Raw genomic sequence first — 11,715 nt, 5'->3', positions numbered from 1 at the left:
AGAGAAAGACAACTATCATATGATCTCCCTGATATGAGGGAGAGGAGATGCAACATGGGGGGTTAAGGGGGTAGGAGAAGAGTAAGTGAAACAAGATGGGATTAGGAGGGAGACAAACCATAAGTGACTCTTAATCTCACAAAACAAACTGAGGGTTGATGGGAGGAAGGGGGTTGGGAGAGGAGGGGTGGGGTTATGGACATTGGGGAGGGTATGTGCTATGGTGAGTGCTGTGAAGTGTGTAAACCTGGCGATTCACAGACCTGTGCCCCTGGGGATAAAAATATATTATATTTTTATAAAAAATTTTAAAAAATTACCAAAAATAATTCAGTATTGATACAAAATTAATAAGCACAAATTCATACTCTTCATGTATATAATAAGCACTGGTTAGAAGATACAATGAAAAAGCCCTTTAACCACAGCAACAAAAGATAAAATAGCAGTAAATTTTTAAATACTTGATCTACTGGCACCCTTTAACACTCTCTCCTCTTTGAGATATTTTCCTCACTTGGCTTCATGAAGAAGTACGAACTTTACCAGATATTAAAAATCTTAATTATATCAATGTAGTATAGGTCAATGGACAAACCGATGGGACAAAAAAGAAAATCAAATAGACCAATATAGAGGGAAATGTAGTAGGCGATAAAAGAAGCATTCTCGGGGCGCCTGGGTGGCTCAGTGGGTTAAGCCTCTGCCTTCGGCTCAGGTCATGATCTCAGGGTCCTGGGATCGAGCCCCGCATTGAGGAGCCTGAACAGGGAGCCTGCTTCCTCCTCTCTCTTTATGCCTGCCTCTCTGCCTACTTGTGATCTCTCTCTCTGTCAAATAAATAAAAAATAAATATTAAAAAAAAAAGAATCATTCTCTTATTAGCATGGACAAAATAGACTTTTCAATAAGTGATGTTAGGAAAATTGGGTAACCGCCTAGAAAAGAAAAATGAAAGAAGCCAAAGAAATACTACAAGAACACATGAGCGAATCCCCTTTAAAATCTTAAGAAAGAGCTTTCTATTCATGACTCAAAATCAGAAGCCATAAAAATTAAGGTTGACAAATATAACATCTGCATCAAAGAAAGAAAAAGCACTGGGAGCAAACAACTGAGGAAAACTATTTCTGTATATAAGGGCTAATCTCCATCCAAACAATATAGAGCTCTTAGAAATCAGTAAACACAACAATAACCCAATTTAAAAAAAAAAAAGACAAATAATATGAACAAGGAGTTCACATAAAAATAGAAATAGTCCTTAAACACATGAAAAGTTAAAAATTTTAACCAAGACATCATTTTCCACTTTTTATAATAGCAGAGATTCGAATATTTTATTGCACTCCATTGGCAAGATTGTAAGAAAAGCAGCACTCTCAAATATTGTAATGGGAGCATATACTGGAATATAGTCTAGGAGAGCAATACCCAGTAATCTCACTTCTGAGGATTTTTTTTCTTAAAGATTTTATTTTTACATAATCTCCACACCCAACGTGGGGTTTGAATTTACAATAACACTGAGATCAAGAGAGTCAGGCTCTACTGACTGAGCCAAACAGCAGTCCTACTGGGTATGTCTTTTAAATGGATATACTGCGCACTTATGAAATATCTTACGGATGTGGTCATTCAATAGCAAATGACGGAAAAATAACTCAAAGATTCATCAGAAATAATCTGCAATGGAAAATTACACAGCTATAAAAATATTAGGATAAAGATCTCCAAGATATGTTGTCTTAAAAGACAAGGTGCAGAATACAGTGTTGACTATGCTACGTTTTAGGTTTCTACTTGAGTAAAAAGACCCTGTAAATACATTAAGAAACTATTATAACTGGTTACATTTTTACACTCAAGGAAGAGACAGGGAACTACTAGTAGGAAGCACAAATGGTGAAGGAGCAAGAATCAGACTTTTCATGGTGCACGTTTTATAGTGTTTTGACTTTTTATCAGACATGTATGCAGTATCTATTTATAAAACAAAGTATATATTTATAAAGAGAAAAATACTGTTACACACCTACCAATTACTCATTGTACCATCATCTACCAAAGCCAACTATAAATAAGCTAAAGTTTGCTAACTTGTTACATGAAGATCAACATATTCAAATAGTTTTACACTGCACTATAGTGTCCAATTATGGTATAAAACACTGCCATCTACAGTAAAAGGTTGCATTTCACCATCAATCTTCCCTATATCATTATTTTATTTTTATTTATTATTATGTTTATGTTTATTTATATTTATTTATATTTATTATTTATTATATTTATTTGTTATTTTATTTATATATTTATTTTATAGGTTTTATATTTATTATTTTATTTATTATTATTATTCCCTATATGTAACCTTTATATTAATTTTAGACATTCTCTAAGACATTCTATAACATGATTATATCCTTTAATTCTGCAGTCAGCATGGTGACCTATGACTTCATTTAACCTTTTTTCATGGCACATCTCAATATTTTCAGTTTTTCCCCAATTGTTAACTTATAAATTTCAAAGGTAAATTCCATATGGTAATCAAAGCCAGATTAAATATACTAAAAAAAAAAAAAAAAAACAACAACAACAAAAGAAAAACAAAAACAACACTACTCAAAGTTTAATAAGCATGCAAATCACCCCAGGGTCTTCTTAAAATGCACATTCAGATTCCGTACTCTGGGGTAAGACCCAAAAGTCTACATTTGTAATGCTCTCCCAGGCAAACTGAGGATAATGGCCTTCAAAACGCACTGACTAGTAAAACTCTTAAAATACTATTGAAAACTTACTTGATATTTGTTATATTAAGTGTGACCTGAAATGAGCCAACTGATGCCCAGAACTGGGAAATTATTCCCTCATAAACATCTACTGCTGGCAGTGGTCTCTTGCATCCCACTTTGACCTTATAAATACATTTTCTTTGATAGCTATTTCTAAGTTCATCAGACCCTTTTAAGAACAATTCAATGGCTCCCCACTGCCTTGGTTTAAAATGTTTAGTACTGTTTTTAAAATATTCATCAATTAGAGAGGACTCTCAGACAACTAGATTTGTCAACACTATACACCTAATATCACTCCTTCTACCCCCTGTAAGAAGCAAAGACAATGTATGAAAACACACTTTGAAAAATACAAAGCACTATGTAATTAATTATAAGCTATTTCCCACAATGCAATACAACAAAGGATACTATATCCATAATGGTCTAGAATATCCTCTGTGACTCTATGGGATGCATACATAATTTAGTGCCTTATAGTGTCTTCTTCATAGAAGGCAATATACTGTTTATATGAAACTAAAATAAGTTTCAAACTAAGAATGGTCTCTTTTCTATTACCTATTCCTTCTTATGCTTATGTTTACCAGCATCTAAATTGCCATTTTCTATCTATATAAAATGTTATAGGAGAGGAAACGATCTTATTTTTAGAGAAACGGATTTCTTTTTATAGCAATTCAAAACGCCATCCTGTTTCTCTCAAGTATATTGGAATTGTTACTGAAAAAAAGACAAAGATGTAAATATGCATTAGTCATCGGGGAAATGCAAACCAAAATCACAATGGGATACCACTCCATACCAACTGGAATGGCTAGAATCAAAAAATCAGATAACAAATGTTAGTGAAAACTTGGAGCAATCTGAACCCTCATACACTGCTGGTAGAAACGGAAAATGGTAGAGCCACTTTGGTAAACAGTCTGGTACTTCCTCAAACTATTGCCATATAACCCTGGAATTTCACTCCTTGGTATATACCAAGAGAAATGAAAATATATGTTCACACAAAAACCTGTAAATAAATGTTTAAAGCATCATTCTTTGCAATAGCCAAAAACTTGCAACAACACAAATGTCCATCAACAGATGATTGGATAAATAAAATGTGGTATTCAATGGACTAGTATTCAGCCATAAAGAATGAAGAACTGTTATATGCTATGACATGGATGCATCTTGAAATACTGTAAAGTAAAAGCAGGCAGGTACACACACACACACACACAAACCCACTTATTATATGATCCCTTACATATGGAACTCCAGAATAGAGAAATCTAAAGAGATAAAAAGTAAATTAGTGGTTTCTTAGGCCTAGGGTGAGGATGAGAGGAAATGGGGAGATATGGGAGTGAAAACTAAAGGGAAATGTATTTCTTTTTGAGGTGATTAAATGTTCTAAAATGGACTATGTTAATGGCTGCATTTGTATATTCATATTCATGAATATACAAAACCACTGAATTGTATACTTTAAACATGAGTTGTATTGTATGTGAATTATACCTCAAAGCTGCTAAAAATAAAGAAGTAAATATGCAGGAATTAAAGACAAAAGCTGACTATTCTACCACATCATCACAGATATAGTATTTAAAAAGAAGAAAAAGCAGTATTCTCTTTTAGTTGTCAAAACTGAATTGCTTTTAACTTAATCTCTAGATTTGAAAACTGACACACCTTCAATTATTTTTTTGTTTAAGTGGGCTCAGCCCAATGCAGGGCTTGAACTCATGACCCTGAGGTCTTAATCTCTTGACCTGAGCTGAGATCAAGAGTTGGACACCTAAGTGCCCCTCAACTCTCTTTGTTGATCATTCTCTAATGTCCAAATAATCAAGTCCCGTTGATTCTTCCACCTCTGATTCTTTCATGTTCTACATTGCCACCCCTAGTCCAGGCTCTGGTTACTTCATGTCTGCACGACCCCTGTTCTAACCATTTACGTCTGCCTAATCAGCAAATACAGCCAGTTTTAAGCCCAGTTATAATTTTCTCAGTAACATTTTCAGAACGCCAACGTCTATCAAATCAAGTTTGAATTTCTCCTACCAGACTTCTGGATTTTCCAATCTGCTGCCAACTCTGTCCGCAACCCCACCTCATTTCCTGATAAATCCAAAAGAACATCTAAGGCAGAGCTGTCTCTTCACTGCCCCCTTGTATATTCTACATGCATTCATTTCACTGTTCTACTTGTATTAAGCTGTTCTACTCAGAATATCTACTCTCCACACTTATCTGTATCTTACAAATCATTTAAAACCTATTTCAAAGCTCCACATCACCCATGAAAGATTTGTGGAGAACTCCAACTACAAATGATTTCTTATATTTCCTAGCTACTTTTTGGACTTACTGCCTGCACCACTCATCTTACTATTTGATTTATATGCCATGTATTTTAGCATTTGATTTATATGCCACATACTTTAGCATTTGATTTGCCTGTCACAGATTTTAGCTTCTGATTTACCTACCATCTTATTGTATGCCATTCTTTCATTACATATAGAAACATCTTGTTTCAATAAGATTGTCACCTCCTTAAGATAAGAACAATCACTTTTTTTGTATCCCTGAGACCACACAGCACAATGTTAAGACACAAAATATACATAATTAACTAGCTTTTTCAGGATTAACTATGGATTGTAATTCACCATCATATTGTCCATCATTTTACATACCTTTCTACCATAAATGCAATTAATAAACCCACAGTTCAAAAGGTGAATACAGCACCTTGTCATACTGGCAGACAATTACATTATCCGTGTCAAACAGGTCTGGCACATCCTGCTCACTAACGTCATCTCCAGAATTTAAGGGGTCCTAAAGATGAAAGATGGTCACAGTAAGGAATTTCATGATGCTGTGAATTTTTAAAAGACAGAGATACATATAGAAATAAAGGCACTTGGTGGGGTGCCTGGGTGGCTCAGTCAGTTAAGCATCTGCCTTCAGCTCAGGTCATGATCTCAGGGTCCTGGGATCAGGCCCCGCATCAGGCTCCCTTCTCACAGGGAACTCACTTCTCCCTCTCCTCCCTGCTTGTGCTCTCCCCTGTGTCCATACTCTCTCTCTCTCAAAGAAGTAAATAAAATCTTAGGAAGGAATGAAGGAAGGAAGAGAGGGAGGGGGAGAGAGAGAGAGAGAAAGAAAGAGAGAAAGAAGGAAAGAAGGAACAAACGGAAGGAGGAAGGGAGGAAGGGAGGGAGGAAGTTACTTGGAAAGAGAATAGTATTGTACTTAAAAAGTCAAATAGCCTGAGTTTGAATCCCCGCTTGGACACTTGGTAACTATAAGAGTGACCTTTGTCAGCGTACTAAAACTCTTCATATCTCAGTTTTCTCATCTGTAGAGGGCAGTAATAAGACCCATATGGCTGTGGGAATGTTAAATAACATAAAGCAGGTAGACTTAGTGCGGTATCTGGCATATCCCTAAGGCCACCATAAATGATAGTTAGTACTACTTACCACATTCCACAAATATTTACTGCATTTATTAGAATCAGAGCAGATACTATATGCTTCTAACCTGGCTGCCTTCTGTACCTCCACTCCTGTCCTCTAAACCTCCCACTATCTCCAGTTAAGACCAACAAATATAGTAGCCAATTCCCAAATACCTAATACTAGTTTGAATTACAGTTTAAGATAAAAAGTTTAAATACTAGGGTACAAATAAGTCTCATTTTAAAAGACTAAAGACAGGGTTAATCTTAATTGTGATTCCTCTTGATTAAAATATATTAAAGAATAAAGTGTATTTAAAGTATACTAAAGTACAAATGCTGTAAATTTAATTTAAAAAAAAGTTTCAGCTCAAAAGTGATCCTCACCTCTTCTACAATGTCTGTTTGAGGATCTTCATTATCACTACTGTTGGCAGTTGAAGCTTCATTTGAGATACTGTCAGCTTCTTCTTCGAGTACCTTCAGGTCTCCTGCATCAATAATCCTTAGAAATTCATTTTCATCTACTTCTCTTGTACTTCCTGTTTCGTCATTGGAAGATGTATCACCGGTTCCATCTATTTGAATTATTTCATTAATATCATCATCAGTGACCTGAATGCTTAAATCCATCTGAGAATTAGAATCCTAGAAAGAGAAAGAAATGCAGTAAAGTTTTTCAAGTCAAAAAGGTGTATAAAACATTTTATCACACAAAATATAAAATTAAACATTTCACAATAATCTTAAAATATATTTCTTTTCTATATTTATTTTCTTTCCTATGTATGTTCCCTAATTTTTTACTTTAGAACAATTTCAGCATTTCTATGCAACATGGGGGTAAGGTTTAAATCATAAATAAAGTAAACCCACTCACATTCATACATAGACAACAAATGAGTTTACTAGTTCCAGGTAGTAACTGCTGGCTTTTATATATACCACCTTAAATTTATACAGTACTTGTTAGATTTTAACTCTTTCATTTTATTTTAAACAATAATTCAATGAAGTAGAAAGTAAAGTGATACCATGCTCAATAGATAAATAAAAAACATAAAGGATTATACTAGCTGAAATAAGCCAAGCACAAAAGAACAAAAAGAAATCAAAACTGACAAATGAAAAGAGAAACAGACAAATCTATACTTATAGTTGGAGATTCAACATTCCTCTTGCAGTGAACAATAGAAAAATAGACTGAAATTTAGTAAGGATATAAAAGACATGAAAAACACAATCAAACAATTTAGCCTAATTGACATTTATAGAATACTCCATCCCAAAATAGCAAAAGGCACACTTTTTTAAAGAGCACACATAATGTTCACCAAAATGGACCATATTCTGCTGAATAAATCCTGACAAATTTAACACACACAATGTTCTCTAAGCACAAAGGAATTAAACCTGAAATCAGTAACAGAAAGATCTGGAAAATCTTCTAATATTTAAAAATTAACACATTTCTAAATACCCATGGATCAAAGAGTTAAGTCACGAGGGAAAGCAGAACATAATTTTAATTGAATATAAACAAAAACATAACAGTTCAAAACTTATGAAATGTAGCTAAAGCAGTGACTAGAGGGAAATTACAGCATTACATGATTATATTCAAAAAGAATCAAGTTTCAAATCAATGGCCTAAAATTCTACCATAAGAAAGTAAAAAGACTGAATTAAGCTCCTGGCAAGAAAGAAAACAATAAAAAGAGAATAGAAAAAATATTGAGAAAGTTAGACCAAAAGTTCATTCTTTAAAAAGATCAATAAAATTGATAAGCTTTTAGCCAGACTGACGAGGAAAGAGAAAGAAAAAGAAAAAACAAATAAACACTATCAGGGATTAAAGAAGTGGTTTTGCCATAGATTCTGAAGATACTAAAAGGATAAGGAAATTGTCTTCAGCCATTTGAGCTGCTATAACAACATACCATAGGCTAGGTAGTTTATAAACAATGGAAATTAATTTCTCACAGTTTCAGAGGCTGGGAAGTTCAAGATCAAGACACAGATTCAGTATCTGGTGAGAACCCACTTTCTAGTTCACAGGCAGTGCCTTCTCACTGTGTCTTCACATGGCAGAGAGGCTAGGCTAGTTCTGTATAGGGTCTCTTTTGTAAGGCAATTTGTCCCATTTGTAAGGGCTCCACTCTGACCTAATCATGCCAAAAGACCCAACCTCCTAACACTACCATCTTTGGGGGTTAGGATTTCAACAATAAATTGAGGGGAAGAGGAACACCAACATTCAGACTGAAATAAGTCAGTTTAAAAAATTAATTTGGGGGGCGCTGGGGTAGCTCGGTGGGTTAAAGCCTCTGCCTTTGGCTCAGGTCATGATCCCAGAGTCCTGGGATCGAGCCCCACATCAGGCTCTACTCAGCAGGGAGACTGCTTCCTCTTCTCTCTCTCTGCCTGACTCTCTGCCTACTTGTGATCTCTGTCTGTCAAATAAATAAATAAATAAAAATAAATTAATTAATTAAAAATAAAAAATAATTTTGTAGTAGCAATAAATGATTAGAAATTGAAATTTTAAACAGCACTAATTTAAATATTTACTTCAAATTTTAGAGAAGTTTCCAAAAGTTACCCCATTGAACTTAAGTTTTGTGGGTTTTTAAAGTTTTTATTTAAATTCTACTCAGCTTTTAGTGTACTATTTGTTTCAGGAGTAGAATTTAGTGATTCATCACTTACTCATAAAACCCAGTGCTCAACATAACAAAAAAATTGCCCAGTTTTTAAGAGTCTGCACATCTACTAAGTGGGAAGAAGTCCAAAGAGCTCTTCACCTCCTTGGAGAGATGAGGGCTGCCTCCTCTGTGGAGAGGGAAGCACTCTGAGAAGCTATGTTCATGTGATTGTGGTGCATTGTTTTCAGTTCTAATTGAAACTAGGAAATGCAGGGAAGTGTGATAAAGAAAACAGGATCAGGTGAGTGTGGAAATTAGCGGACTTTTTCCCCACAAAATCTGTAAAGACAGACTAGCTTGAGTTAGGGGTGTGATTTCCAGGTTATATATGAGAAGAGGTGTCTTAGAGCTAACACCATGAAACCAACAAGGGAATATCCTTCACTTCCCTATGACTCCAGACACAAGCTGCAAGAATGATCCTTAAGAATAAGCACAAGACTGTCCCAAAAGTAAACATTAGAGGAGAGGTTGGGGTGGTGATCTATTTAAATCAGACCTAGTTCATACAGTTTTGAGTATTCTGTGTCTATATGAATATCTAGCACAGTGCCTACTTTACAGAAGCACTCAATAAATGGTCATTGCAGCAAAACAAATAATAATAAAAAATTTTAAAAATCTTAAAAAATAAAAATAAAAACAGCACTAATTAAAGCAGCAACAGAAAAGAAACTCATCACATACAAGAGATCCTCAATAAGGTAACATGCAGATTTCTCAGCAGAAACTTTGAAGGCCAGAAGGCTGTGGGATGATATATATTTAAAGTTCTGAAAGAAAAGAATGTCAAGTGGGAATTCTATATCTGGCAAAACTGTCCTGTAAAAATGAGTGAAAAATTAAAAGATTCTAAGATAAAGGCTGAAGGAGTTTATTACCACTGGACCTGCCCCACAAGGCTCCCTAAAGGGAACCCTTTAAATTAAAATGAAAGGAAACCAGACAATAACTCAAAACCATACAAAAATAAAAAGTTTTCTGGTAAAAATACATAAAGAAATGCAAAAATACAAAAAATACAAAAACCAGTATTATAATTTTGTTTGTAATTCTACTTATTCCTGAACAAGATTTAAAAGACAAAAGCATAAAAGCATTTATTATTATAGATCTGTATTAAGGGAACACAATATAAAAAGATGTAATTTGGGATATCATTAACAAAGTGAGAGAAGGCAGAGCTGAAGAGGAGCAGAATTTTTATAAGAGACTGAAGTTGAGTTGGTATCACTTCAAGACCGTAATAACTTTAAGATACCACAAGTAATCCCCATGGTAACCAAGAAGAAAATATCTATAGAATATACACAAATGGATATGAAAAGGGAATCAAAATGTGTCACTACAAGAAAATCAACTAAACACAAAGGAAGGCAGTAAGGGAGGAAATGTGACACAAAAAAGCTAAAAGACAGAGGAAAAAAGTAACAAAATGGCAAAAGTCCTACTCTATCAGTTATTACTTTAAATGTAAATGGATTAAGCTCCTCATCAAAAGACACAAATTGGCAGAATGGATAAAAAAGAGGATCATTAGATATGTTGTCTACAAGAAACTCACGTTAGAGCTAAGGACACACATAGGTTGATAGTAAAAGCATGGAAAAAGATACTTCATGCAAATACCAACCAAAAGAACTGGGATATGCTACTATCAGACAAAATAGACTTTAAGACAAACGCTATTAGAAGAAACAAAGAAAAACATCATATAATCAAAAAAGAATCAATTCACCAAGAAGATTTGACAATTATAAACATATCAGCACCAAACATTATAGCTCCTAAATACATGTAACGGTGACAGAATTTGAGAAATAGATACCTTTATGATACTAGTATGAAACTTCAATACCCCACTTCCAATAATGAATAGAACCAGACAAAATAGCAATAAGGAAATAAAGAACTTGAATATTATAAGCCAATTGGACCTAAAAGACATATAAAACATGCCACCCAACAATAGCAGGATACACATTATTCTCATTCTCAAATACACACAGAACATTCTCTAGGAAAGACCACATTTTAGGCCACAAAACAAATCTTAATAAAAAGATTGAAATCACACAAGGTATCTTTTCTGATCATAATAGAAGGAAAACACACAAGATACGGAAATTAAACTACAGACTCAAAAAATCAATGGGTCAAAGAAAAAATAAAAAAGAAATAAAAAAATCAATTGATCATATAGTTGTGGGTTTATTTCTAGGTTTTCTATTCTTTTCCATTGATCTATAGGTCTGTTTTTGTGCCAGCACCATACTGTCTTGATCACTACAGCTTCCTAATAAAACTTGAAGTCAGGAATTGTGATGCTCCCAGTTTTCCTTTTCTTTTCCAAGACTGTTTTAGCTGTTTGGGACCTTTGGAGGTTCTACGCAAATTTTAGGATGGTTTGTTCTAGCTCTGTAAAAAATGCAGTTGGCATTTTGATAGGGATTACATTAAATGTGTAGGTTGCTTTGGGTAGTATATACATTTTAACAATATTTGTTCTTCCAATTCATTACTTTGAATGTGTTTCCATTTCTTTGTGTCATCTTCAATTTCTTTTAGAAGTGTTTTTATAGTTTTCAGAACTTCTTTGTTTAGGTCTATTCCTAAGTATCTTACCATTTTTGGTGCAATTGTAAATAGAATTGATTCCTTGATTTCTCTTTCTGCTGCTTCATTATTAGTGTATAGAAATGCAACAGAGGAGGGAGGAGCAAGATGGCAAAGGAGTACG

General features: G+C 34.2%; 1 protein-coding gene across 2 annotated transcripts in view; it reads right to left on the bottom strand.

Moving 5' to 3' along the window:
- Positions 1-11,715, bottom strand: part of LOC111148083 (general transcription factor IIA subunit 1 like) — a 56,361-nt gene that overhangs the window by 9,238 nt on the left and 35,408 nt on the right. For both annotated transcript variants that reach the window (XM_022504476.1, XM_022504477.1), the window contains 2 exons: positions 6,658-6,918; positions 5,556-5,645 (listed from right to left, as the gene is read on the bottom strand). In XM_022504476.1, coding sequence (XP_022360184.1) covers positions 5,556-5,645; positions 6,658-6,918 — 351 coding nt within the window. The remainder of the gene's footprint in view (positions 1-5,555; positions 5,646-6,657; positions 6,919-11,715) is intronic.

The sequence above is a fragment of the Enhydra lutris genome, unplaced genomic scaffold, assembly GCF_002288905.1.
Source record: "Enhydra lutris kenyoni isolate GAN:26980312 unplaced genomic scaffold, ASM228890v2 scaffoldscaffold18, whole genome shotgun sequence".
Lineage (NCBI taxonomy): Eukaryota > Metazoa > Chordata > Mammalia > Carnivora > Mustelidae > Enhydra > Enhydra lutris.
The sequence above is the reverse complement of the archived record's forward strand: the minus strand, read 5'-3'. Positions and strand labels throughout refer to the sequence as shown.